General features: G+C 35.4%; 4 protein-coding genes across 4 annotated transcripts; 3 read left to right on the top strand and 1 right to left on the bottom strand.

Annotated features, from left to right (window-relative positions):
* Nucleotides 1-1,005: 1,005 nt before the first annotated feature.
* On the top strand, nucleotides 1,006-1,867 carry LOC108111065 (exosome complex component RRP40). The gene has a single exon (XM_017220398.2). The coding sequence runs from the start codon at nucleotides 1,112-1,114 to the stop codon at nucleotides 1,808-1,810; it is 699 nt and encodes a 232-aa protein (XP_017075887.1). The 5' UTR covers nucleotides 1,006-1,111; the 3' UTR covers nucleotides 1,811-1,867.
* A 328-nt stretch (nucleotides 1,868-2,195) lies between these two features.
* LOC108111054 (dehydrogenase/reductase SDR family member 7) lies at nucleotides 2,196-3,390 on the top strand. Its single transcript, XM_017220386.2, has one exon. The coding sequence runs from the start codon at nucleotides 2,307-2,309 to the stop codon at nucleotides 3,270-3,272; it is 966 nt and encodes a 321-aa protein (XP_017075875.2). The 5' UTR covers nucleotides 2,196-2,306; the 3' UTR covers nucleotides 3,273-3,390.
* A 752-nt stretch (nucleotides 3,391-4,142) lies between these two features.
* On the bottom strand, nucleotides 4,143-5,163 carry LOC108110795 (rRNA-processing protein UTP23 homolog). The gene is given in 5 exon segments (XM_017220024.2): nucleotides 4,143-4,509; nucleotides 4,512-4,662; nucleotides 4,726-4,833; nucleotides 4,835-4,927; nucleotides 4,985-5,163. Coding segments are annotated over 5 exon segments (738 nt in total). The 5' UTR covers nucleotides 5,105-5,163; the 3' UTR covers nucleotides 4,143-4,243.
* Nucleotides 5,164-10,906: 5,743 nt separating this feature from the next.
* LOC108111091 (ATP-binding cassette sub-family G member 1) lies at nucleotides 10,907-25,229 on the top strand. The gene is given in 14 exon segments (XM_017220434.2): nucleotides 10,907-11,648; nucleotides 15,533-15,953; nucleotides 16,018-16,135; nucleotides 17,311-17,506; nucleotides 17,618-17,763; nucleotides 18,892-19,130; nucleotides 19,210-19,350; nucleotides 19,672-19,802; nucleotides 19,804-19,983; nucleotides 22,024-22,192; nucleotides 23,303-23,403; nucleotides 24,107-24,265; nucleotides 24,328-24,372; nucleotides 24,374-25,229. Coding segments are annotated over 13 exon segments (2,301 nt in total). The 5' UTR covers nucleotides 10,907-11,648; nucleotides 15,533-15,577; the 3' UTR covers nucleotides 24,674-25,229.
* The last annotated feature ends 30 nt before the right edge of the window (nucleotides 25,230-25,259 follow it).

Genomic DNA, 25,259 nt, shown 5'->3' with positions numbered 1-25,259 from the left:
TGCTTAGAGCTGGAAACAATATCGATTAAAAGAATTTCAACTAACATAAAAAATAGTTCAGAAATTCCAATAAACAAAATATAAAGTCGAGTTTGTATTGACATTTATATGATAATTTGATTTAATTTTACTGTCGGTTTAAACAAGATAAAATTGTTTCTTTTAAACTTTGCTTAACTTTACAAATATATTTTGAATGCGTAAAATAAAAAGCTTATTCGATGATTATATAACCATCTCTATAAACTTTTTGAGAGCGACTTACTTTTTCTCTCTTTGTATATGTATGCGTTTCCAGGTGCTCGCCGGTTTTAAATGTGGGGGTGCGTTTTCCCGTAGTTGTTGTTTTTCTTGGTATAATTCCTATATTTTTTTGGGGAAAATTGACCTTCGCACAAGGTTAGAGGAATTACATTCCACAGGCAGCTGTGGATTGCATGTCTTTACTAAAAGAGAGCAGGAAATAATGTCAAAGTTAATAGTTAATTAAAACATAAACAACAAAATGACAGAAAGTGTGGATTATTTAAAACCATGTCAATACATCTTCCAGTGAATTCTGGACTTTCAGGTCATTCAAAGTCACATACTTTTTGTTATTCACGCGTTTTTAGCTGAAAGCAATAGAGAATAAAAATTCTAAGGCGGTGTTAAAAAAACGTACGATTGTTTATAGCACAACAGCTGATCGAACTATAATTTTGTATACCGTAGCTAACATTGTCATAAACTCTCTGTTAACACAAAAGCAGTTTCAATTGTAATTAAAGGATAATAATAATAATTATAGCTTCTTTATAATATATATATATATTTTTTGTAAGGAAACTTATGTTGTTCTATGTATGTATTTATATTTAAATGTTTATGTATTATACATATAAAGAAAAGAAATTTGTATAACTTATAGCATGGAGTAATTTTATGTGAATGTTCTGCTAATAGCTGCACACCAATTTATCTTTTAACATTTTTACGCATGTTACCTAAAGCTGTTAAGACCAGTGGTGACAAACGGTAGTGTTGATTAACACCTCAGCTCAAACATATGTTTTGAAAGACACACGCGGAATTTTTGTTTGGAGTTCCTAAAACCCGCAATCTCTCTAAAATGACTACAACCAGCACAATAGTGATGCCCGGAGAGCGTATTACGGCCATTGAAGAGTTGGCCAAGAGCAAACGGGTGATTTTGGGACCTGGACTGCGCCGACAAGACGAAACAGTAGTGGCCAGCAAGGCGGGACCACTTCGTCACAAGGAACCTGCCACATTTTGGGTGGACAACTATCAAAGGAGATATATACCGGCACGTGGAGATTTGGTCCTGGGAGTAGTTCGTTCTAAGGCTGGTGATATATATCGCGTGGATATCGGAGCAGCTGATACGGCTTCTATATCTTACCTAGCCTTTGAGTCGGCCACCAAAAAGAATCGCCCTGATTTAAACCCTGGAGATCTGATCTACGCAAGAATTCTGAATGCCAGTGCTGATATAGAACCTGAGTTGGTTTGCGTCAATTCCGTGGGCAAACGTGGTAAACTAGGCGTTCTTGCCGAAGGATTTTTCTTTAAGTGCAGTCTAAATCTGGCTAGGATGCTTCTCCGGGAAAACTGTCCGGTACTTGCTGCCCTAACCCGACAATTGCCCTACGAGATCGCTGTGGGTGTCAACGGAAGGATTTGGCTGAAGGCTCATTCCCTCAAAGAAACGATTGCCCTGGCTAATGCCATTATGGCGCTGGAACAAACGGGCTATACGGAAATTGACAAAATATGCGATAATCTGGGTGACTTCCTGCAGGCCTAGGATTAGTTATTAGTTTATTTTACTTACAAATAAAATTTAAAAAAATGTAAAATTGAATTTTGTGTTGAATTTTGATGTGATTGTTGGCGCACAGGTGGAGTGTTGTAAGACTAATTTCGTTTACGTAAAAGAAACTGTCAGAGATGAGCAGAAGAGATAGCTTTTCGACGAGTTTATACATACTTACCATGAGCTCCAAATTATAGTAATTATATCCCAAATGCTATAAAAAATATGTTTAAATATTATTAAGCTGCAAAAGATTCGATATCCTTGTAGTATTCCTTTTTCATTACATAGAGATTTGAAATCTCCCGGCAAAGTGATTACCTAGCCACAGTCACTGCCTCATCTCTGATACCTCCGGCCAGCTGACCGTTCGACCCACTTAGGCTTTAATTGTTTTAGAATGTAGAAAACCCGCTTTCAGTGTCTTCCGTTGCGGCAGAGGACAAAGGTATCTCAGACTTACCAGTGCCACGCAAAATCCATCAAGATGTCCTTCCTGGAGTTTTTGCTGCTCCTGCTGGTTCTCTACTATGTGGGCTATGTCCTGCTTTGGATATTACTTGACTGTAATGTTGCCCTTTGGTACAAATCCCGCTTCGGAGTCTCCTTATCATCAATGCGCGGTCAAGTGGTTTGGATAACAGGTGCATCAAGTGGAATTGGCCGGGCACTAGCCGTTAGTTTGGCAAAACATGGAGTGAAATTGGTACTCAGCGCTCGCAGGTTGGATCAATTAGAGAAAGTTCAAGAAGAATGTCTGGCTGCAGCTAAAGGATTACTGGCCACTAAGGATGTGCTAGTCATACAAATGGATATGCTGGAATTAAATCAGCATAAAACACATCTCAATAAGGTGCTCAATCATTTCCATAGACTGGATGTGCTGGTAAACAATGCTGGTAGATCCCAGCGTGCCTGTTGGACCGAAATCGAGATTGAAGTTGATCGGGAGCTCTTCGAACTGGATGTCTTCTCTGTGGTTCATCTTAGTCGCTTGGTGGTGCGTTACTTCGTGGAACAGAATGGCGGTAGAGGTCATCTGGCTGCCACTTCTAGCATCGCTGGCTTCAGTCCAATTCCATTTTCACCCACCTATTGTGCTGCCAAACACGCTTTGAATGCCTATTTGTTTTCCCTGAAAGTGGAAATGCGCAAGCTGGATGTATCCGTCTTTGCACCGGGACCCATTGCCACAGATTTCCTGCAGGAAGCCTTTACGGGCTCGCAGGGCGATAAAGTGGGTCAAAGTACAGCCAATCAAAAACGTATGACACCCCAGAGATGTGGAGATCTTTTTGCCGTTGCTCTGGCCAACAAAATGGATCTCACTTGGTGTGGCCTTTTCCCGGTCAATCCAATGGCATATTGTGCCAGGAATCCCACATTGACCAAGATCGTGGGTCAGTTAATGACCGAAAAAACGCTGAACAAGATTCGCGAGGGCAAATTGTGAGAAGATCTTTCATTCGCCTCGCCCTTGCCCTCTCTTTCTCTCAGGTTCTCAATCATCTTTTATACTATTATACGATGTTTAACTATATAAAGAAATAAACATATAAATATGTACTCAAGATTAAGTTGAGTGTTTAAATTGTGATACTTTGTAAGGCACAGTGGGGACTTATCAGCTTTTTCGGTGCAAATGTTGCTCCCCATTTGATAATAGCGCTGAACAAGATTCGCCTCGCCCTTGCCCTCTCTTCCTTCTTCAAATGGCCCTCAGTCAACTTTTATAGTATTGTACGATGTTTAACTATAGAAATAAACATATAAATACGTACTAAAGATTAAGTTGAGAGATTAAAATGTGATACTTTGTAAGGCACAGTGGGCACTTAACAGTTTCTACGATGCAAATGGAGAGCAAAGGAGATATTGTGGTAAGTTTACAAAGTTTCGGCTCGCCCTTGCCCTCTCTTCCTCCTTCAAATGGTTCTCAGTCAACTTGTATACTATTATACGATGTTTAACTATATAAAGAAATAAACATATAAATATATACTCAAGATTAAGTTGAGTGTTTAAATTGTGATACTTTGTAAGGCACAGTGGGCACTTAACAGCTTCTACGACGCAAATGGAGAGCAAAGGAGATATTGTGGTAAGCTTACAAAGACGTGTCTTCATATTTCTTTCAAGAGTAACCAAAAGTTCATTGATAAATATTTATCAGAAGAATTTCCTAAGCGTTAATACCTTAATATTTGATTTCTCTTGAGTCATTAGAAAGCTAATTACTACTCTTTTATAATTATTTAAACTGGATCAATTGTAATAATTGTTTGATATTTGAAGTAAATAATTCTCAACTAACTAATTCTAATTGCCTTTTATCCATTTGTATTCCTATTTTTTTTTTACCAGATTGCGCTTTAATTTTCTTTATCTTATGCATATTTATCTACTTGTTAAGCCAAATTTAATCTAATCTTTTCCTAATGCTGCCTTGACATGAGCAGGTAACTTGACCCGTTTTCTTTTCGCCTTGGTTATTGCGTTTTGCTCGACTCCTTTGAGACTCCTTTGTGGCTGTGCCTTTTCCTTTTTGCTCTTTTTGCAAGACAGTGGATTGGGGTTCTTGGGTCCTTTATGTTTCTTAGGCTTAACTGCAGTTTCAGTAGTCTTTAGGCCCTGTTTTTCCTTCATATAGTCGATTTTTTCAGCCTGTTTGCCCAGCATTAAGTTTTTGCACGTCTTTGTACCCACTTTTTGGATGCTTTAGATGGGGCTTCCAAAACTGGAGTGGCTTTGTGCAGATACAGTAGACAACGACCGGGAATCTTACGAAGACTCTCTTGCAGCAGACGATCCTGGGAGGCAACTATATAGCGATTGTCCTTAGTCTAAAAGATAAGTTTAAAACTAAATTTAGTATTTTCGAAATAAAGGGTCAATATATATTTTACCATAGATTTTATGCATTCACCAGCAGCAACTGGTTTTCCCTCGTGTCCGCATTTGTGGACATAGAATCGCTTGACGATCGATGTGGCTCCAGTTAGAGGAGCACCCAAGGGACTCCGCTTCCAGGATAACACACTGAGTAGTCAGAAGTTTCACGTTACACTGAAAATACTTCTTTATCTGCTCATCTATGCCAATTTTTTGCTGCAAATTAAGCAATAAATTAGGAACTCTAACAGGTTTTTGAAGTGTACAACTCACTTGCAACGCAGCTTGGCAAAAGGTGGCATCGATAAGCACTTGATAGGGTTCCCGGTAGTCGAAATTGGTGGCAAAGAACACCAGGGTTTTGTGGGACTTCTTAAAACGTGATATTTTCATAATTTATGTTTAGATATTTACTAAACTTCCATGAAAACAAAAACAGCGTGCAATGACAGAGGCGACCAGCTCAGCTGTTCTCAGTTAACAGCTTCAGTGCGCTTAACACCACTATTTTAGTTAACAGCGTGCTGTTATATGAATTCAAAATTTATAACATTTGGCGCCCTCTAGCTAATATTCAGAGAATGCATTTTCAACCCTCTTGAAACAATTTCACCCCCTCTCTCTTTCCTATGCTATTAAGCGTTTTGTTTTCATTTCCCTTCGCATAGTTAGTTGTTCTTTCACTGCAGTTGCAGGCGCATCAAGTAGCGGTTAAATAAAACGTTTTATTTTATTTTATTTAATGCTTGTGGAAATTAAAACTAAAAGTTTGAAAGTTAATGTGAAAATCGCCTATAAATCACAAGTCAGTAGTGCAAAGATTAAGCGCTAATTATTAAAGCGATTAACTTGAAATATATATATAATATACATACATATAACTAAGTGCTAGGACTTTTGAACCCTGTGATGAGTAACAATAAGTTCCATTAAGGAATACCGGAACATTTTACGCCGTATTTATATCTCAATAGTGCCTCTCACAATTTCCATATTTTGATATTTTCCGTTTTCCTGTTTTTGTTTGCGGCGCATAAAAGTTTTCCGACCTCTGGTTACCTACTAACCCTCTATTGTCTTCCATCACCTTCTTTTTTCCCCACACCCTCTTTGGTTTTCCTCTTTGGTCATTTTATTCTTGTTTTTCCTTAATCTGCTCAATTGGCATTCAATTGATGGATTTTTTTTCTGCTAATCATGCTGATTGGCTTTAGCCGAGGGTCTTAAGCTTCGACTTTTATTTTTTAAAGTTTAGACATGAAAAAATCCAGGTTCTTTTTTTTTTAAATTAAATAGAAATATTCTAAGAAAATTAAACTAAAATGAAAAAACTTTTTAATCTTTTTAATAAATTTATATTTTTTGTAATATTTAGATTTTCTATCATCAAATGCAAATAATTTTAAGCCCACATTTTTTCTCGAGGTTTTTCTTCGTGTACGATAAAGAATATTGGTCAAGTTTGCCTATAATGCCATGTCGATAAAGTCGCCAGTGGCAACAGCTGTGTGATCCAGTATTGTTTTTCCTTGCTTTTCCAGCATTAATCTCTGAAGGTTAAGCCATTGACAGCTGTCATCGATTGAAGGTTGAATCAGTGGGTGCAACCACCTTTTAAGATCTCGAACTGGATGGATCATCATCCCTTCTAGCCTGTCTTCACTTTACAGTTCATTCTTGCAGTTTATTCAACTTTCCGATTGTGAAACACAATGAAATGACCAAAAAGCAAAGTGATATTCATATGCAAATTGGTTGCGTACTCATATTCCTTTCAGAACACACCTTTCGTTATAGGAAAATTTGGATTTATTATGAAGTACGGTCATGTCCCGCATGTCTCGCATTCTGATTTTGTTCTTCTTCATTTTTCGTAGTCTTCTTTTGCTGTTTCCGGCTGGTTTTTCGGCAGTTCCATATTGTTTCATTTCGATTTGAATGGAAAGAAAGTGACTCATAAATATATATAAATTATCAATCAGAGTGGGGCGGTGAGTGTAGGTGGTTAGTTGGTTGGGGTAAGAACCAATAATTCGCATTGTGTTGGGGCTAAACATATTTACGTAGTAACTGAAGTTCCGTGTAACTTGGCTTGGGGAATTACCAAAGAGAAATTGATTTGTCGTGATAAAGTGGACACATGAATTAAATTAATTTTTCTATAAATCTACTTAATGGAGTTGATTTAAGCAGTATTATAAAAAGGGGCAAGGAGTGCAATGATTGTCTACTTTACTAATTTTTAAATAATAGTTAAGATTAAATTTCTGATAAACGTAATGGATCTCTTAATGTGCTAATTTAATTCAGAAACATTTTATATATATGCCAAATATATGATTCACGAAACTATTAAATTTCTCAATTAAATAACCTTTAAGCCCTCAAAACGATTTAAAACTTAATGATACCAACGTATTTTGGCCATTATTGCATTATGATCCAAGGTTCGTTTAATTCTGACCCCGTAGACATGGAAGCACCCATCGCCAGACAGTGAACTATATAACACTAGCTCATAATAATTCATACAACTTGTGGTCTACGTTGCCATCGTCACGATCGTCGTAGAATCCGCAATCCCATTGAGATGGGAGCAGACCAAACTGTCAAGTAGCCTCCCTTCTAGCTTAATAAACTTATCCATTCATTGATCCATTCATATTTATCTAACGTCACGCGAATTCGGATCCACCCTGCCCCCACCTTTTGTTGCAGTGTATGCATGTCAATCAGGCTTAGAGACCGAAATCCAGACTTTGTCGCCGATTCCTATGCCTTACCCCTTACGATCCGCCAAAAGCCTTAATTAGTTGCCAAATGGTCTCTGCTGTTCAATGTTTGGAACGTAAGCCGATTTGGTTCTGGCTATATCTTTATATATATATATATAAATATTTATCATGGGTATGGGTTTATGCCACTCATTAGCAAAACATTTGGTGTCCCAAGTGTACTTTTAATAATGCGATTTTATTTTCTTGCGAATTCTGGCCCGGCATAAAGAAAGACCTCTCATGTTGGTTTATTTTTTTTGTTATTATTTGCTTTTCACAATTTCCGATTCAATTTCGAATTTCGCTATCAGCTTGAAATGTTTTTTCAGACTAAAAAAAGTGTCGTCCTAAGTACTTTATAGTGTGCAAAAAATATGTGATCTTGAACTTAGATTAAACTCTTGTTTAGAAAGATTTTTTCCCCAGGGGTATATTATTTTTATGAGAGACATGCTCCAGCATCGTGTCACCTCTGAGGGCTATATGATTTATATAAATATTTATAAAAACTTTCAGAATATATATATATAGATTCTTGAGTAGTATGCCCAAAAGTTTCTGCTTCAAATGGGACACGCGATGTCTAATCAGTTTGCCGGATTATATAAAACTCGATTCATCATTATCACCATCGTCATCATCTTCAACGTGATCTCCTCTGCTTGCGTAGTTTGAATCTGTCAACAAACTGTAATTTGTTTTTAAGCCTATTCGGTTTTTCATATTTAAAAAGCTCAGGCTTATGTCCCACATCTCAGACGAAAAGCGAAACAGGTAATTTATTCACAAAAACGTGACAAAATTCCTATTAACCTTTTGTTTATTTGAGTTCAGTTATATGGGTTAATAAGACAGTATGAGTGGGTGTCATTTAAAGTTGAAAATGTATTTGGGAATTTAGTTTCCACCCAATGAGTTGTTTGTAAACATCGTAGAAATGTTTATGAATTCGAAACCATCTAGGTTTGTAAGCAAATTTTATCTATTTTTGATAAACAAATTGATGTGGAATGTTTGTAAACAAAATTCTTTATTTAAATCTAATAATTTGAAATGGTCTTAGTAGACTTTAACCTATGTTGTTCTTACTGATAAGAAATTTTAAACAAGACACAATTTTAAAATAATTATGCGGAATAGTAAACAAAATGAATTAATAAAACCAAAACAAACTGATAGCATTGTAAAATATGTTAATTAATCAAATATTTGGCACCTTTGATTAGAAAATACATAAAAATAGATACTCTATTTATAGTAAGACCCAGTACACCCATCTAGCTTAATAAAATCTTGAGAAAATCTAGTCAAAACCCACGCCAAAGGGGAAAATAACGTGACGTTGTCTGGCGATTTGCGAGATGCGAATTACAAATTTAAATTAAACATTGAGCTCACCCATTCGTGTGCCAAGGGAATCCACATAGTGCAGATATGTACATAAATCATCATTTGAAGTTTATTAGATGGGGATTTGGTAATACTATACCTGAATTCTACTAACTGGGTACAAAGATCATGGGAAGTGCAGCAAATGTTTTGGGGCTTAGTTGGTAGCCTAATCAATGGGTTCTATGGTATAAACAAGCATTATCAACGGGGATATTGTTGTTAACAAAAACCCACATAATTGGGTGCTGATAAGCAAGGCAAATAACTGCATTATCAGATTGCTATCTATTCCATTATCTCTGGGAGTGAAAATAATTACTCTACATGTCATGAGTTATTTGAAGAACTGCGCCATTTATCCGTTAGTTCGGGTTAGCAGTTTAGAGCTAAGTTCATTAATCCAACTAAGTCACCACAATTTGCGGCTATAAATATCGGTAGCTAAGCCTGATTTTTTCCGCTTGCAGAGCATATAATTTTAACAATTAGCGTTTCATATTGTTCATATGACCCATTTAACAAATTTTCCTTAACTTAATTGCCAACTAAGGCGATTTATAGAACTACAATGTATCGGGTGATTAAAGATTTTGAGGTAGGGCTAGAGAGCCTATACAGTAGTTTGATCTTTGGCTCGTGTTGGAATCTAATTAAGGGTTCAATATAAAGGAATTGCTTAGGCTTGACTGATCAGAAACAAAGTACTTATCAATATTTAAGGTTGCGTTCTTAGATTGAACCTTATAAATAATATATATTTAAGTAATTTAAAAGTAAAATCAAAACTACATAAATTAAAAGTTCAAAGAATATTAAAAAAGTATTTGAAATGAAAATATAATTACCCCTATTTTTATTTATCGACAGATAATCTAAATAAATGCCGCCACTTAAAGCATTCCATTCAGCGACTGTTGACTCAACTAATTAAGTCGGACATATTAAAAATGTTTTAAACAAACATTTATCTGATAGATTAAGAACAACCTATTGAAAAACTTGTCGAATCAGCCCTACAACTTATTTAGAAAGCAATTAACTCGGCTAATCTCAGACCCATTAAGTTTTTCCAGAGCTTAGTCTTCTCTCCAGTAAAACCCATAGACTATTTCTAAGGCAAGCTCTGAACAAACCAGTAATTAAAATCATTTTACAATGCCCATAAATGATTTATTAATAATAGCTACAAGTCCGACAAACTTTAGTAAAAACGATCAGTATCGGACAATACCAAAAGCCCCAACAAACCGCACTTTTTCACAACTTTATTTCAAAGCCCAATCATAAATCACAGCAAAACCGCAAAATGATTCACAGTAAAAGAAAAATTGCAGTTAGTGAAAAATGCAGGCAACGACGTCATAGGAAAAACTTGACTTTGACTCGTGCAAATCAACCACGCAGCAATAGTTAGGTGAAAAAAACCAGAAAGAAATCGGGAGATTTACCCAAGAGAGCATAGCTCTCTTAACCAGCTACGTAGTGGTTAACGGGACTTAAGTAGAGGTCAGCGTGGCTTTAATATAATACATAATCATTAAACATGTGTCAACTACCTGTAAGAGCTTGAGTTTCTAGACTTTTAATTACCCTGCCCTTTTATGATGGGGTTTTATTTAACAATTTGTAATAAAAGATGGGTTAGATAACTTTAAAATCAAGTTGAATGATTAAAAATCATTATGATGTGATATTTTTTACACCCTAGCCTTATAAATATAATGTTTTATAGATCTGATATAAGATCATTACTTAAATATTTATATTTATTCAAAACTTAGCTAAGAAAACTATTAATCTATGACATCAAGTTAAGGTGGAATAAATATATTTAATTTAGATTTAATAGCTTGTAACCCATGCCCTTTAAGGCAGTTTATATCTGTAATCTAATAATATGTATTTGATGTGTTCATAACAAACTAAAGGTCTTTTCATTCTTTAAGATAGCTATGCATACATATCCCCTATCTAGGTAGATAACTCCCGTAACGTAGTGCAATAACGTAACGAGCCGGCAAGAGCGAGGGAGAGTTTCCCGGGGAAAGAGAGATCAAGATCGGGAGTGATCAACAGCTGGTCTGGCGGAGCAGCTGAGTCGGGTTCGGAATTGGTGTTGGTCTTATAAAAGCCTCGTGGAGAGCGCTACACTGTTTAGTTGATCGGCAGCGAGCGTCGCGAACGCACGTGCATCGGACTATATATATAAACATATATATATAGAAATATATATAGCGGGAAGCGGGGGAAAATCGAGAAATACAGAAAAATCGAAGCGAAGCACATTATGTATAGCAAACGCAATTGAAATTAATTTACGCGTCGCTGCCCATCTGCATAAGTTCAATGGAAGCAGAGGCAAAAGCCGGAGCAATAGCAAACCAAGCAAAACCGAGAAGAAAAATGTAAAGAAAGTGCAACAAAAATCGAATTAGGAAATCAAAAAAGAAGAAATAAAACATAACAAAACAAAATAAAACCAAGAAGTGCGCCTGACAACAATAAAACAATCATCGCGTGTTCCATTGTATTTTAATGAAAGGTTAATTAAAAAAAGACTGCAATTATTTACCGTTGCATTTGTTGGTTTTTTGGAGACTTTTCTTTGTGATTATGTGTTTTCATTCATAAGCCTGCATTCTGTGTCAACTTTTACGATCCAAAATATTCTTGTATACTATAACCACAGAGGAGTGGTACAAAGAAGGAACTTTGAAAAATAAACCGAATTCCGAAAAAAGAACAGCTGAAGAACTTGCAGTCAACAGGTTCGTTAACACCGCTAATTTACCTTTTGACCCATTAAATGGGCAAAGAAAGAAAGAAAGCTCTTGGAAGAGTGGAGTGCAGGAGCGGGCTGAATCACCAGAAGAATTGTGTAGACAAAGAACAGACAAATAGTAGAAGTTGTCTCAGCACTGAGAAAAACAATAAAGTTGAAAATCATTAATATAAAGTTGAAAATATTGAAAATTACAAAAATTGTTTATAAAATATTTTACAAATTTGTTAAAAAGATTTACTTCATCTAAATATTTCTTTTTAATGTTTTTTTTTTTAAGTTTTTGTGAGTTGTCAATAACTTAGGGTAAGAATGTTAAAAGTTATTTAAGTTTAGTAAATTATTGCTGATTTTTTGTTAAATTTAGGAAGTTTTTACCTTCATTTGCCATGGCATAGAATCGTAAGAAATTAAAAATAGTAAAATATTCCAGTTACTGCTTTACCGGCTGCCTGTTTTCCCTAACTTTCTTGCTAATTAGAAAGTAAACATTTCTCCAGTGTAGCAGCTGCATAATTTTGTTTTGACTTTCTTATAAGAAAAGCTTTTCGTTCCAAACTCAATCTTTCTATATTCGATTATTCCCTTCTCTATCGCAGCAGACAGAACTTGAAACTGGAAAATGTAGGCCATCGCATAAGAATCAACAATAATCAACTGGTTTTTTTTTCTTTATCGTGCAACCCCACTCCCACTCGATTATGCGATTCTACACTGAAGCAGCATTTCTAGTTGCATCACTCGCGGCGGCTTCAGCTAACTTATTCATGAATTGTGCGATGAATTTTAAGTTGTAGCAGCCGCCAGCCAGTGTGAATCAGGGAATTGTGTTATGCAAATTTATACACTTCCATAACTAAACTGCAATGTGTTTCTAATTTGTTTGGGAAACAATTGAGATAATCATTGTTTCTATACTAAACTTTCATGAACCTACTTTTTTTCAACCCTCTAAATTCCCATTCCCAATCATCTTAATTTCGTTCAATTTGCTCATTACGTGAGCAAAACAATAACCGCAATAAACGAAAATTCAAAACGCATGAATAAATGAAAGCAAATGGCCAACTAATGCACTCGTAAATTATAAACAAACCGAATATAGCGGTCATTTGGCTGACTGACACTCAAAACGAGAGAAGAAAGACGAAGAAGAAGAAGAAAATCAACAACAAAATACAGACGCTCCAAAATGGCAAGAAGGCAAATATTGGAAATGAAAACAAACTCATTATTATGCCGGCTACTGCGACGTTCTCATAGTACTCATTCTTGTGCATATTTGTTTGACAGCCAACACACAGTCGTAGTATAAACCCAAGATAAACCCTGATCCATTAACATTATTTAGCTGACCACGTGCCGGCGGCCTTGGGCCGATGTCACTTTTCTTTATCGCTTGGCGAATAGTGAAACAGTAGTTCCAGGGGTCGTATACGTAGTGTCCGACTAAGTTTTTCTTCTTTTTTATTTATTTATCGTGGCTTTACAGTAAACCAAAACCTAAACGTTCACTTGCCTCATTCTATTGTTTTGTTCTCATATACTTTTTACTATTTTTTTTTTTTTTTTTGCATTTTTTGTTGTACTGAAGTTGTTCATGATCTCTCAGTTTCGTGACTTTAATTGAAATGGCGAGCGTTTTTCGAATTTTTTTTTCGAGTCTTATGTATTTGCATGTCAGTAGCAGCCGGCACAACAAAAAAAAATAACAATTTGCATTGACTGAGTTATGAAGGGGCTAAGCCAGGCCGAGCCGAATGTCTAAAGGTCCCAACGACCTTTGGCTACCAAAAGCTTTCCAAAAAAATAAAATGTATATACCCGGATTCTCATAGTTTCGTTTCGGTGCTTCTGAACCACTTATAAACCAGTGTCACGATCTTTGGGTATTAAAGTGCATACACAATTAATGTTTTGAGTCATCAAAGCACTTACTGAAAGTAAAAACTGAATAAAGATTGTTTAAAAAGTGTTACAAATAATATATTAAATGGGTTTTTATATATAAAAATTAAACAAATTAAACAGATATTAAGTAAACTTAACATAGTTCTTGATGATAAGCTGAATATACATTTTAAATATTTATAAAAAAGTAGTTATTCCATACCCACTTATAAATAAATCTTATTAAATATGCACAGACATATCAAGACCATAAAATATATAGCATATATAATTATGTCATTCGCTGAACATCGTAAATTGATCGACCATATGCTGAGCTCAATTGTTCGTGTCACTGGACTCTCAATCAATGAAAAGTGTCAACTCAATGAAACTGCACTCGAAATGCACTCAAGACACAGAACCAGTCGAACTTCTATTTGGCCCCAAGATCAAATCGCACCTCTAAACTTAAACCGCTTTAGTTTTTTGGCTAATTAAAGATTGCAAAGTGAAGCCACAACCAAAAAAAAATCTGTAAAATGATTTTGCACTTTTTTTATATGCCGTTCTTTTCACAAAACTGGTTGTGTTTGGTTTGTCATTCAGTTAACAAGCCAGACACAAACTCTTTACATCAAAGTCAATATCAGTCAACTACTCGAAACTTGTTGACCGAGCATAAATAAAAAAAAAAAGGAGCCGCCCATAGTCATTGTGGAGAAACTCTTTGAAGTCTGGGCAAATCTAAAGAACTTTGTAAAGCTAATTTGCATGTGTGTTTAGCCTAGTTACTAATAGCTTGAAGGTTTTGATAGAAAACTGTGAATAGAATTTTATAGAATTTTCCTTTAAGTACTTCTTTTCACATTTCCCTTTGTTTATAAACCTTTAAATAATCCAAAAAAACGTTCTAGGCAATTCCTTTCAGTCTATTTGTTTGCATAACTAATTAGCAAACCCTAAATCGGGCAGAAAAACACTGACCTAAGTCAAGGGTACATAAAATTAGCAAACATTAGCTAACTAGAGAATAATCAACTATAAATTAATTCTAATTTCATTAAAGCTTAAACATCAATATTTGCTATTGACACCGTTTTTTTTCACACGTAACTTTTGAAAATTGGTTCCTAACTATTTTTGCATATTGCCAAGTCATTGAATGAAAGAATAGAAAATCAATAAAAGATGACAGGCAAAAAGTTGTATTTGATTTTGGGAAACCTATAAATAAATATCTAAGATATCAAAGTTTATTGGTTTTTGAAGAGAAATTCTTGAGAGATTAGGGATCGTTTAGAAAAGTCTGTCTATCCATCAGTCTGACAGACTTCCCTTTACGATGAACCCTCATCTTGCATAAAAGCTTTTTACATTACAATAACTTTCTTTGTTTGCCACAAAAACAAAATATATTAATAAATATATCTATAATGACGCATCTGCTCAGCTTTACGATATGCAACTGCACTATGACTAATCTGACCATAAAGTGTCTAGCTAAATTGCGCAAACAAAGTGTAAACGCCCCCAAAAATGTTAATTTGCCTGCAACAAGTAATTTTTTTGTTAGTCAAATATTAACAATAAATGAAGTTAACGCCCCAGCGAGCAAACAGGTCGTTAGTTCTAGAGCTGCTATTATAATTCTATACTTAAAAACTGCAGAGGCCCTTAATTAAAAACGTGAAATCTGATTACAGATATGTGAAATAATTAATGGGCACTATATTAAATTCCACTTTGTTATTCATTTTAGTCAGATAGAATGTATTAGAGCGAAAAGGGAACATTTATAACATTAGAAACAAATAGCCTCCGCCTTGGCTTTCATTAAGTAGATGACTCTTAAACATTTATTGATTCCAAGTCTGCCTTGATAAGCCTAATCTTCCTTGTTTATTGAACTTTTGCTCAGTTTTGCAATGCATCTAAATATGTTATTTTTCTGTGCTCCTCCTCTCTTTCATATTTCAGAGTTTTCCCCTGTGACTTGGAAAATATTGAGAAATCCTTGGGAAAATGACACTCTTGCCAGATATCAAGGCCTCAGATGCCGCCTGCTGTGTGGGTGGTGCAAATAGTGATGCCAGCAGTAGTTCCGGTGTCAGCAGCCACAAAGGTCATCATGATAACCACGATGGCGGTTGCCTAGGCATCCATTGTTGCACCACAGCAGCCAGTTCGGAGCTGTCCATAGATGAGACCTCATCGACCTCATCCAGAGGATCCTCAGAATTGGCCACAAAGGTCAACAACGATTTGAATGGTTTCCAAAGGCCAAACTATCATCAGGCAGTAGCACATGCCAACTTTGATCATTGCGATCCTGTGGATATTGAGTTCTCCGATGTCAGGTATACAGTGAAGAAGTTCTCTTTTCCGGAAAGGAAATTTGGTATGTTTTACATTAAATATTTTATTATTATTAAGTATTAATCATTTTTATTTTATTAAAACAGTCACTAAAGAAATCTTACATGGCTTGAATGGCAGTTTTCGCTCTGGTGAACTCACAGCTATTATGGGCCCTTCGGGAGCCGGCAAAAGTACACTTTTAAATGTGATGTCTGGTTTTTGGTGAGTACTCTCCCCCGCATACCTGAACTTGGGAAATTAATTTTCCTCAGACAGCTTAATTTATGGTTATATTATATCTACTGCATATTCAATCTGGTTTCATGCCATTTAATTACACATTGGACACATCGGCTATGCATATAAAGTGCAGACGTCGCAATCGCTCAATCAATCAACACATTGTTCAAGTGTCGGCAAGTCGTACACAGCTGCATTTGATTGGCTATATAATTAAATTTGTATATAGAAGGGTTAAACATTAAAGGTTTTCAAAGTGGGTATCATTTGTGGGATCTAACCTGGATTATATTGAAGATTTTTATGACTTAAGTTTGTTTTTTGAAGATATAGTAATGAAAGATCTAAGATGAGCATATAATCGGATGTTTTTAACATTGTAACAGGAATATTCCTAATCAAATCGAAAAATTCTTTATTTCGCTTACTTAGTTGCATTTTTCTATGCAAAACTATAATATATATTTCACAATCGGATGATTTATTTGACGAACTAGAAGGCAGGGCCTTTGTGATTGACATGCCATCCCGGACATAATCTCATTCACTTCCTCTCCCAGTTCAAGTTCCCAGCCATTGCATAATTAGGACTTCAGACTGGGACTCAGAATAATCATTATTCTGACTCACTTAAACGCAAATTGACGTATCTAAAAGGGAAATCGCTGTTTAATCGCAGTGCTCTTTTTTTGATGGCCAACTGACAGCTATTACAGCATTTTTTTTTAGTAAATAAACAATTTAAGAATTTATAAAATGCCCTGCACGTGTAGATGGGAGGGGGTTCGAAATCTTGTGAATCTTGTTTATAAAACAAAACTTGCAAATTGCTGGTTGTGCGTAATTATCATGATTAAAGTAATGTCTGTGGCGAAATGTATGCCCCGAGGCGGTACACGAGTTTTCATTGCTAAACGTTATCGGTCAGTAAACTATGAACTTGAAAGTGTCGTATGTACTATATATAAGCATATAGTTCGGTTCACTTCCCCGATCCAGACGTAAAGATTTTTTTTATACAATTCCCAGTGTATGTTGAGCTCGTGTACATTATTATAATTATTTTAATTGCTTTGCTTGGCGATTATCTTTTGAGTTTTCTTCGACACATTTTCACTCTTTATTCCGCACGTTTTTTATTCACTTTTTAACCGCAGTTCCACTGGTGTCTCGGGCAATATACGGGTTAATGGCAAGCCAATGGCTCCCAGCTCGGAGAGATTCCGGCAAATGCTTTGCTATATCCATCAGGATGATCTGATGCGACCACAGTTGCTGGTTGGAGAGATAATGCTACTGGCGGCCCATCTTAAGCTGGGCTTCAAGGTCACCAAAGCTTATAAAATGGATCTGGTAAGATTTAGTTTCCGAATATATAAAGTATTTTTATCAATAACGTTCTTCTCTTCTGACTAACTTCTTAGTGATAATCATATCTTAATTATATTTCTGTATAATCTCTAGATCAAACACATCTTATCGCTGTTGGGTCTGGACCATCGGTATAATGTGCCTACGGGGAAGCTTTCCGGTGGACAGAAGAAGCGACTCGCAATCGCTTTGGAGCTGATAAGTAATCCTCCTGTACTATATCTGGACGAACCGACGACGTGAGTGACACTCTATATAAACACGCTTATGTCATTAGAGTAGCCATGATAATGATCATCAACATGATGACGATGATGAGCAAACTTTGCCTAGCGGAAATTCAAAAAAAATAAAGAAAAAATACTAACAAACCGAAAGGCTGACCTACAAGTCAAGTTTGTCACCCCATCTATATGACCATTAGGGCTTATCAATTGTCTATGTATATAGTCTTTATTATAGTTTTGAATTGGTTTAATTGTTGGTGCTGAATAAGCAAAAAGTGGTTTTAGTTATTTAAATAACTGAATTCATAATACTTTTAATTACTAAATTATCTTGCAGATTAACCGGTAATTTATTAAATTGTCCATTTGTTGGGCATTTATTTTAATGGGTATTGATAGAAGTATTGAGTGTATTGAGTTGAATGCAACCTATTTAGGCAGCAATTAAGGGCTGGGCTATTTTAAGATTACACCGTCTGGGTGGAGATTAAATATTCCCTTTCATATAGAATGACTAAGCGGAACCCTTTGACTCAGAAGTAATTTTAAACCATTCCACAAGTCTCGAGTGAAAATCATGACTTGGAATTTCAAACAAAGGAAATTAGCAGTTCCAGATATATAACAAGAAAGAATAACTGGGTTATATTTGCTGATCATTTAGATATTATTTGGATTCTTATTCAATCAGAAAATAGGTAAAATTTGTTTAAATTACTTCTAAGAGCTTGCTAGACATTCAAAAGCCTCAGAACCCTTTTATTAGATAGGTAAATGACCTTTTAAGCTAGTAAACAAATTGCAAAATTTAAAATACTTAAGTAAACTTGTTTTTTTGCAAATCTGTTTAATAAATTCTTTACTGCAGTCGATCAAATCTTTGTAATTCAGCTTGACTTGCAATGGCTAATGGATTTTCGGGAACAAACTCGTTTCTCAATTTCAAGTTCAAACCCCAAAACTCAGCTACCATTAAAGTTTAAGATTGCTCAAATTCTTAATGTTCTTTTCTGGCTTTCTTAGTGTTTAATGACATTTTTCTGTTTGTTTTCAAAGGTTAGGTTAGCCGTAATTAAATTAAGTTGAGTCATTATAAAAGTTTTTATTAACATTTTTGGGTCGTTCTGGTTGGATTTTTAGGGGTCTGGATAGCTCCTCGTGCAGTTCTTGTGTGGCCTTGCTAAAGAAATTGGCTTCTCAGGGTCATACAATTGTCTGTACGATCCATCAGCCGAGTGCCCTGATTTTCGAGATGTTCGATAAGCTATATACGGTAGTGGACGGTCATTGTATGTACCAGGGACCTGTGAGGGAACTGGTTCCCTTCCTGGCCGATCAGCAGCTCGTCTGTCCTAGCTATCACAACCCAGCTGATTATTGTGAGTATATCATATAGGTCCTGCCTTTGGTTTGATCTATCTATTGATCTACCTATATATTATATTATATGAATCTCAGTACTGGAAGTGGCCGTGGGCGAGCATCAACGTGATCTGAATGAACTAATCCATGCGGCTAATAAAAAGTATTACGAGGATGTCGATCGCTATCGTTATATGAGCAGCGCCGATATGTCACGCCTCGTGGCAACAATTAAAGGTAAGTTCACTTCTGTTGCCAAGCTAAAGATACTATAGTTCCCAAGCTTCCTACAGTTTTTTTTATTAAGATGTTTGAATGACATTTTATGGGAATATTTTTATGGTCAAAAAATTGATAAGATCTTTATGTAGTTACTTGTTTGGTTGTTAAAGTTTAGGTGTTTAAGCATTTTTGTTCGAGATACACTGTCAACAAACTTATGCAAATTTTTGTGGTTCAATTATTGAAGAGAAAACAGTGCAAAAAAAATACAGTTTCCCTCTATTACTATTATGTACTTTCTCTAACCGTCGCTTCCACTGTTCCCTGAAATTACAGACAACATTGGTGGCAAGACGCTGGGAAAATCCAGTCAAGAGCTGCCGACAGTTGCGCTGGCGCAATTCTCCAGCTTCGATTATGTGAAAGCATCGCCTCAGGAATTGGCTCTGGAGGAGATGAAGGCACTAGAGTGGTCCCACTGAGATCGTGGAGCAGCAAGATCATCTAAAGAAAAGTCTACAACAACAGCCACTTGCCAATGTCAATGAGCTTGCCAAGCCCCCGACGAATGCCATCAGGTCGGCCTCGTTCCTTATGCAGTATCTGCTCCTCATGCAACGCATCTTGATCTGTGCCAAACGAAACTACGTGAGTATAAACCAAAAAATGTAATAAAATTAAAAAAATAAAAAGTCAAGCTTCAGTGAAACAAACTAGCCAGGGACAAACAGATTTTATAATTTTAAAATTTAGTTACAAAATAGAATCCAACATAGCTCAATGGTCAAGGTTTTACCTAAACATATAGTTAATATTATTAAAAACTTTTTAAAATACTAAAACCAAACTTATAAAAGCTTCACTGCAATATTTTTACTGCATAATGTGGGTAACAATTAGTTTTTTTTGTTAAGCCGGTTTAGGGCAATGGCGTTAAACGTTGATGGGCTGTCAAGTTGATTTGGTAATTGGTGCAGCGTCCTCGAAAAAACTGAATCCAGTTGCCGCTGATCTCGTTTTCTGCGTAATTCTTAATGGCTAATCTCTTAAATAACCGCTTTTTATTTTTTGTTTAAAATGTGTTTCTTTTTTGTGAGTAATTACGTTTCTCAGTTGCACATTACCATTTTGTAGTCGTACATTAAGTATTATAAGTTTTTTTTGGGGAAGGTTGGCCACTTAGCCACGCTTTCGGATTTTGCAAAAAAAAAAAGAAAAAATGAAGTTTTAAAGAAAATGGGACTTATGCATGTTTTTAATTGTGATATAAGATCATGCATGAGTTAGTTAATGGAGGCACTTACCATATTTCCAACTGGAAATGACTGAAGGTTTATGCTTAAACTTATGATCATCATAAACACAGTTTTGTCTAGGGCTTAAAGGGCTTTTTAATTGTGACTAGTAACTTAATGGGTTTCTCTAAACTTGTCCTATTACAAACTTAAAGCAAACTTAATGTACTTATGTAAATGAATTTTTCACAACTGAATAAGATTTTCCTGAAGCCAACACTTGGTAACGAAGCTTAACAATGTCTTACTTATTAGATAGATTGCTTAACATTTAACACGTTTTTCAGTTCGTTCTGAATTTGTTGTTTGCTCTTTAGAACTACCAGAAAATAAATGACTCAGGGCAAAGTATCAAATATTTACCATAATAATAAATAAATAAATTACTGCCGAATGAGAAATGCCACTTAGATTGATGGCTGACGTTTATCATTTGAATGTGCACAATTAGCACTTTGAATATGCTTAAAATGTGAAATTGAACAGTTTGTGTGATGACCAATTAGCGGGTTAAGTCATCTTTATGTGACTGCACACGATTAATATGGATCTGCATATTATATATACTGCAACTTGGTTAAGTCGTACTATAGCCATGGGTATGAATTTGTTAGCACTTTAAAGTATTAATATTGACTTGGTAGTGTCACAGAGACTGGCCAATACGGCGACATCGAGAATCGCAAACCCACTCGAGCGGATCGTTACTCAAAAAGTAATGCCAGCACATAGCCTTCACATAGATTTTGGTTTTAGAGTGTTCTAATGACCAACATCCACTACAGCACGATTATTTGTTTGACTATTGCTTTGTCGAAGGTACAGCTGCGGTCAAGCTATTAGCCATAAGATATTGATGTCAGCCTTGGAGTTGGCTAGTTAGGTTTTGCATTTGGATTTAAGATCTCTTTTTATATCATCTTTAATTGCTAAGGGTTTTTAATAAGTTCTTTTTACTGGAAATGTTATTCTTTCCGTAACTTTTTTTTATCTAACTATTTAGTTCTTCTAGGCCTACCTTCTCTAGTTTACTGTTTTTTATGGCTTTTGACAGTTTATCGCCATAACAAATATTAGTTTGAGAAACAGGGCCTCAAAGTGTCATTTAGAGAGAAACCATTAATATTTGTTTTACAAAGAAGATTTAAGACTAAGTTAACTTTAAAAACACTATTTACAAGAATATAAAAACTGTACTTGTATTTGAAGGGGATGGCTTTAAGTTATTACAAAGCTATTTTTAACTATTTACCAATAATTATTGCCAAAACAAAAACTGAAAATCACGTTTTCAAAATGATAAATAAAAGTAGTTAGAAAAATTGACCTGTAAACTTTATCAAATTCACCGCACCTGTGTGTCATATATCTAAATGCCTCGTATCTCTTTCAGTTTCTGCTGCTGGCCCGAATCTTTTCGCACATTTTCATTGGCGTCGTCTTTGGGTATCTGTATATGAACGTGGGCAACAATGCCCAGAGTGTGCTGGGAAATTACGTGTATCTCTATGGTTCCACTCTGCTCTTGGTCTACACCGGCAAAATGGCTGTGGTCTTGACATGTAAGTAGCTGCCTATGTACTCCAATCCCCAAGATACCCGCACTTCAGCTACCAAATGCATTTTCCAAGTGGTTCTTGTGTACTAGTATCTCTGTCCTCTTGGTGTCTCCCATTTTCCATTGAATGGTTTTCTTGGATAGCAAAATTATGCAAAAATTTGTCGCCAAATTTGGCAAAGAAAAAAATAAGATAAATACTGCAGCTGTTCTTGTGCAATATCTACTTATTTTTTTTGGCAAGTTGGCTTTGTTTTTAACCTGCCGCATTCTAAACTGCCAATTGCTTTTATTTTATCTATTTTTTTTATTTTTTTGGGAATGCGGATTGGCCAATAATTTCGTTGGCATTTGCACAAAAGTTTTGCGAGTCTTAATTGGCAAAAAGGAAACAAGATCATGAGCTTAGATAGGGAATCATTAGCTTGGTCTAGTCTAAAGAGCTAAACTTTGTGAATTTGGTTTAGCTAGAATTTTTGTTTAGCAAACTTGGGATGTAGATTAAACCAAAAAAGTTAAAATTTTGTAGATCTTTATCTTAATTTATCTACATAAATGATTCTTTTCTTAAAGCTTATAAACATAAATAAAAAACTTATCCATCTTGACCCATTAGAAACTTGGTTTTTAAAATTTTTGCTAAAAAGAAAAGAAAAGAAGATTTTAAAACATCGCTTTTACAGTATCTTTTACTTAATCAAACAAAATAATTAAGAACATTAACCCTTCCAGCAAGGCCAGTTTTAATTTAATCAAGCGATAAAAGATTTTTGTCGATCCACTTTGTCATTTATAATTTCCATGTAAATGACCAAAAATTGAATTGCGATCCCGAAACCCACTAAGTAAATAATTTAAAAAAAAACGGACAAGAGACACAAGCTTGGGATTATTGTATAATAAAACCAGTTTGCTGGCGATTCTTGAGTCTTTTTACAATAAATTACCGCAGACAGGAGACATCTGAGCGGAGCTGGGGGTGTCGATCTTTACCGGTTTCGGTTTACTGACCTGACCTACATATGTATAATGCCCTCACCTTCGTGCGCACACTTCACAGCGTATCGAATTGATTGGGAATCACGTTAAATTTATCAATTAATTTTATTCGCAGTTCCGCTGGAAATTGACATGCTGACACGGGAGCACTTCAATCGCTGGTACAAACTGGGTCCCTACTTCCTCTCGCTGATCTCCTTCGAAATACCCTTCCAGGTAAGTCATGCGTTTATTAAATAAATATCTCACTAAGCCGATCAGTTGTTGTCATTAATCATCATTTAGAACTAAGTTGTCATAGACTTAATGAATTGCTTTTTCAGTCATTAAGTCGAATTAACGATGTGAAATCGCTGATGTTCGAGTTTTGAGTTTCATTTGCGTGTCAGAATCGCAAAAACTTGACTACCTATAATTTTATAGCGATTGTTCCAATATTCTCGCATTCATATGTCATGTAAAGAGAAATTTTTAATGTTTTGAACACAAACAAATTCTTTTGTTTAGCTTAATGTTTTTTTACGATTGAAAGCTTGAGGAGTTATGAAAGGCAGGCATTTCTATTTTAATTGTTTGGAATTTTGAAAGCTTAAATTCCAGTGTGATGAGTTATTAAGGAAAATTACTCATTTGTTTGCTCAAAAAGTGGCCTGATTCTCAAAGTGTTTTGTAATATAAAAATGTTTGTTTTTGTTAGATTCATTTATGCAAAAGTAATCTAATCTTTCAAACCAACAATTGTCATTAATCAACTGCAATATAAATATAATCAATAATGATATTAATTATCATAAATGGTAAATGATATAAAAAACATTATTAATCTGATTGGCAAAACGAATAAATAATAAGTAAGATACTTTACCTATCATTAGAACTAACTCACTAATTTTGTAATATTTTTCCCTGCAAATTCTAGAGTCTCTGTACCGCCATGTACATCATCATAAGCGTACATCTGACTGGCAATGATGTTGTGGATTCATACCGGATCTATTACTTTATGCTGCTGGGCATAATGGCCTCATTAAGTGCCCAGGCCTGGGGCTTTTTCGTGGGAGCCACTTTGCCAACAAAGGTGCGTTCTAAACTGCCTCCAACTAACCGCATAATTAATAATGATTGATCTTTCTGCATTAGCTTGCCGTCTTTTTGGGACCTATTCTGGCGGTGATGTTCTCCGTATTTTGGATTCTGCACGCGCTATATAGACATCACGCCCCTTTTCCGATGGATGTGGCATTTGAGTTATTTCCGAGCTGGATTCCATGGGGCATTGAATGCCATCTATGGTATGGATCGACCCTTTTTGGAGTGCCCGGAAACTGCGATGTACTGTCATTTCCGCAGCCCAAAGGTTTTCCTCAAATATATGATGATATCGGATGTTCACATGTCCGATTGTCTAATCCTCATGGGAACCGTGATTGGAGTCATGCATGTGCTGACCCTCATCACACTATGGCACAAGCTCAACAGACGATAGGGCTTCCACGCTTAAGGCTAGGACCACAGTTTTAAACCTTATGTACATAGTCGGGAGTCTTTCCAACTTTCCTTGTTTTAATTTCGAAACTGAATTTATAAATTTACCCTTTTTTGTTTTTTAATTGATTGATCCGACCTATTATCAACTAGCTTAGGTATTTATTTAAATATTCCCTTGAAATATAATATGCAAGAAGGCTTTAGGGTAGCTTACTCCAGTTTAAGTGCTGATATACCAAAAAAAAGGAAGATCAAACACAACACAATTTTTATATAACCCAGTTTTCATCTTGCCCTGTAAACTTCATCAACTGAGCTGGTTTTTCCGCAAGGAATTCCATCTATGCCAAATCTTGAATATTCATCTAAGCTCATAAGGTCCTCAAACAAAGTTACATTTGTGATTTACATATTGTTTTGTCTCTTTTTAGTGATTAGTTTTAATTTGTAGTTCTAAGTTCGATTTATATGTATATGGCAGATAATGTTTAGTTTGTGTAGCAAATGTTTTAGATTTTTTGATTTCACAATAAAATATTTGGTAAATTTGATAATTTATGTTTTTGATTTTGATTTTTACATAA

The sequence above is a fragment of the Drosophila eugracilis genome, unplaced genomic scaffold, assembly GCF_018153835.1.
Source record: "Drosophila eugracilis isolate 14026-0451.02 unplaced genomic scaffold, ASM1815383v1 contig_575, whole genome shotgun sequence".
Taxonomy (NCBI): Eukaryota; Metazoa; Arthropoda; class Insecta; order Diptera; family Drosophilidae; genus Drosophila; species Drosophila eugracilis.
This window is presented reverse-complemented; position numbering and strand designations above follow the sequence as displayed.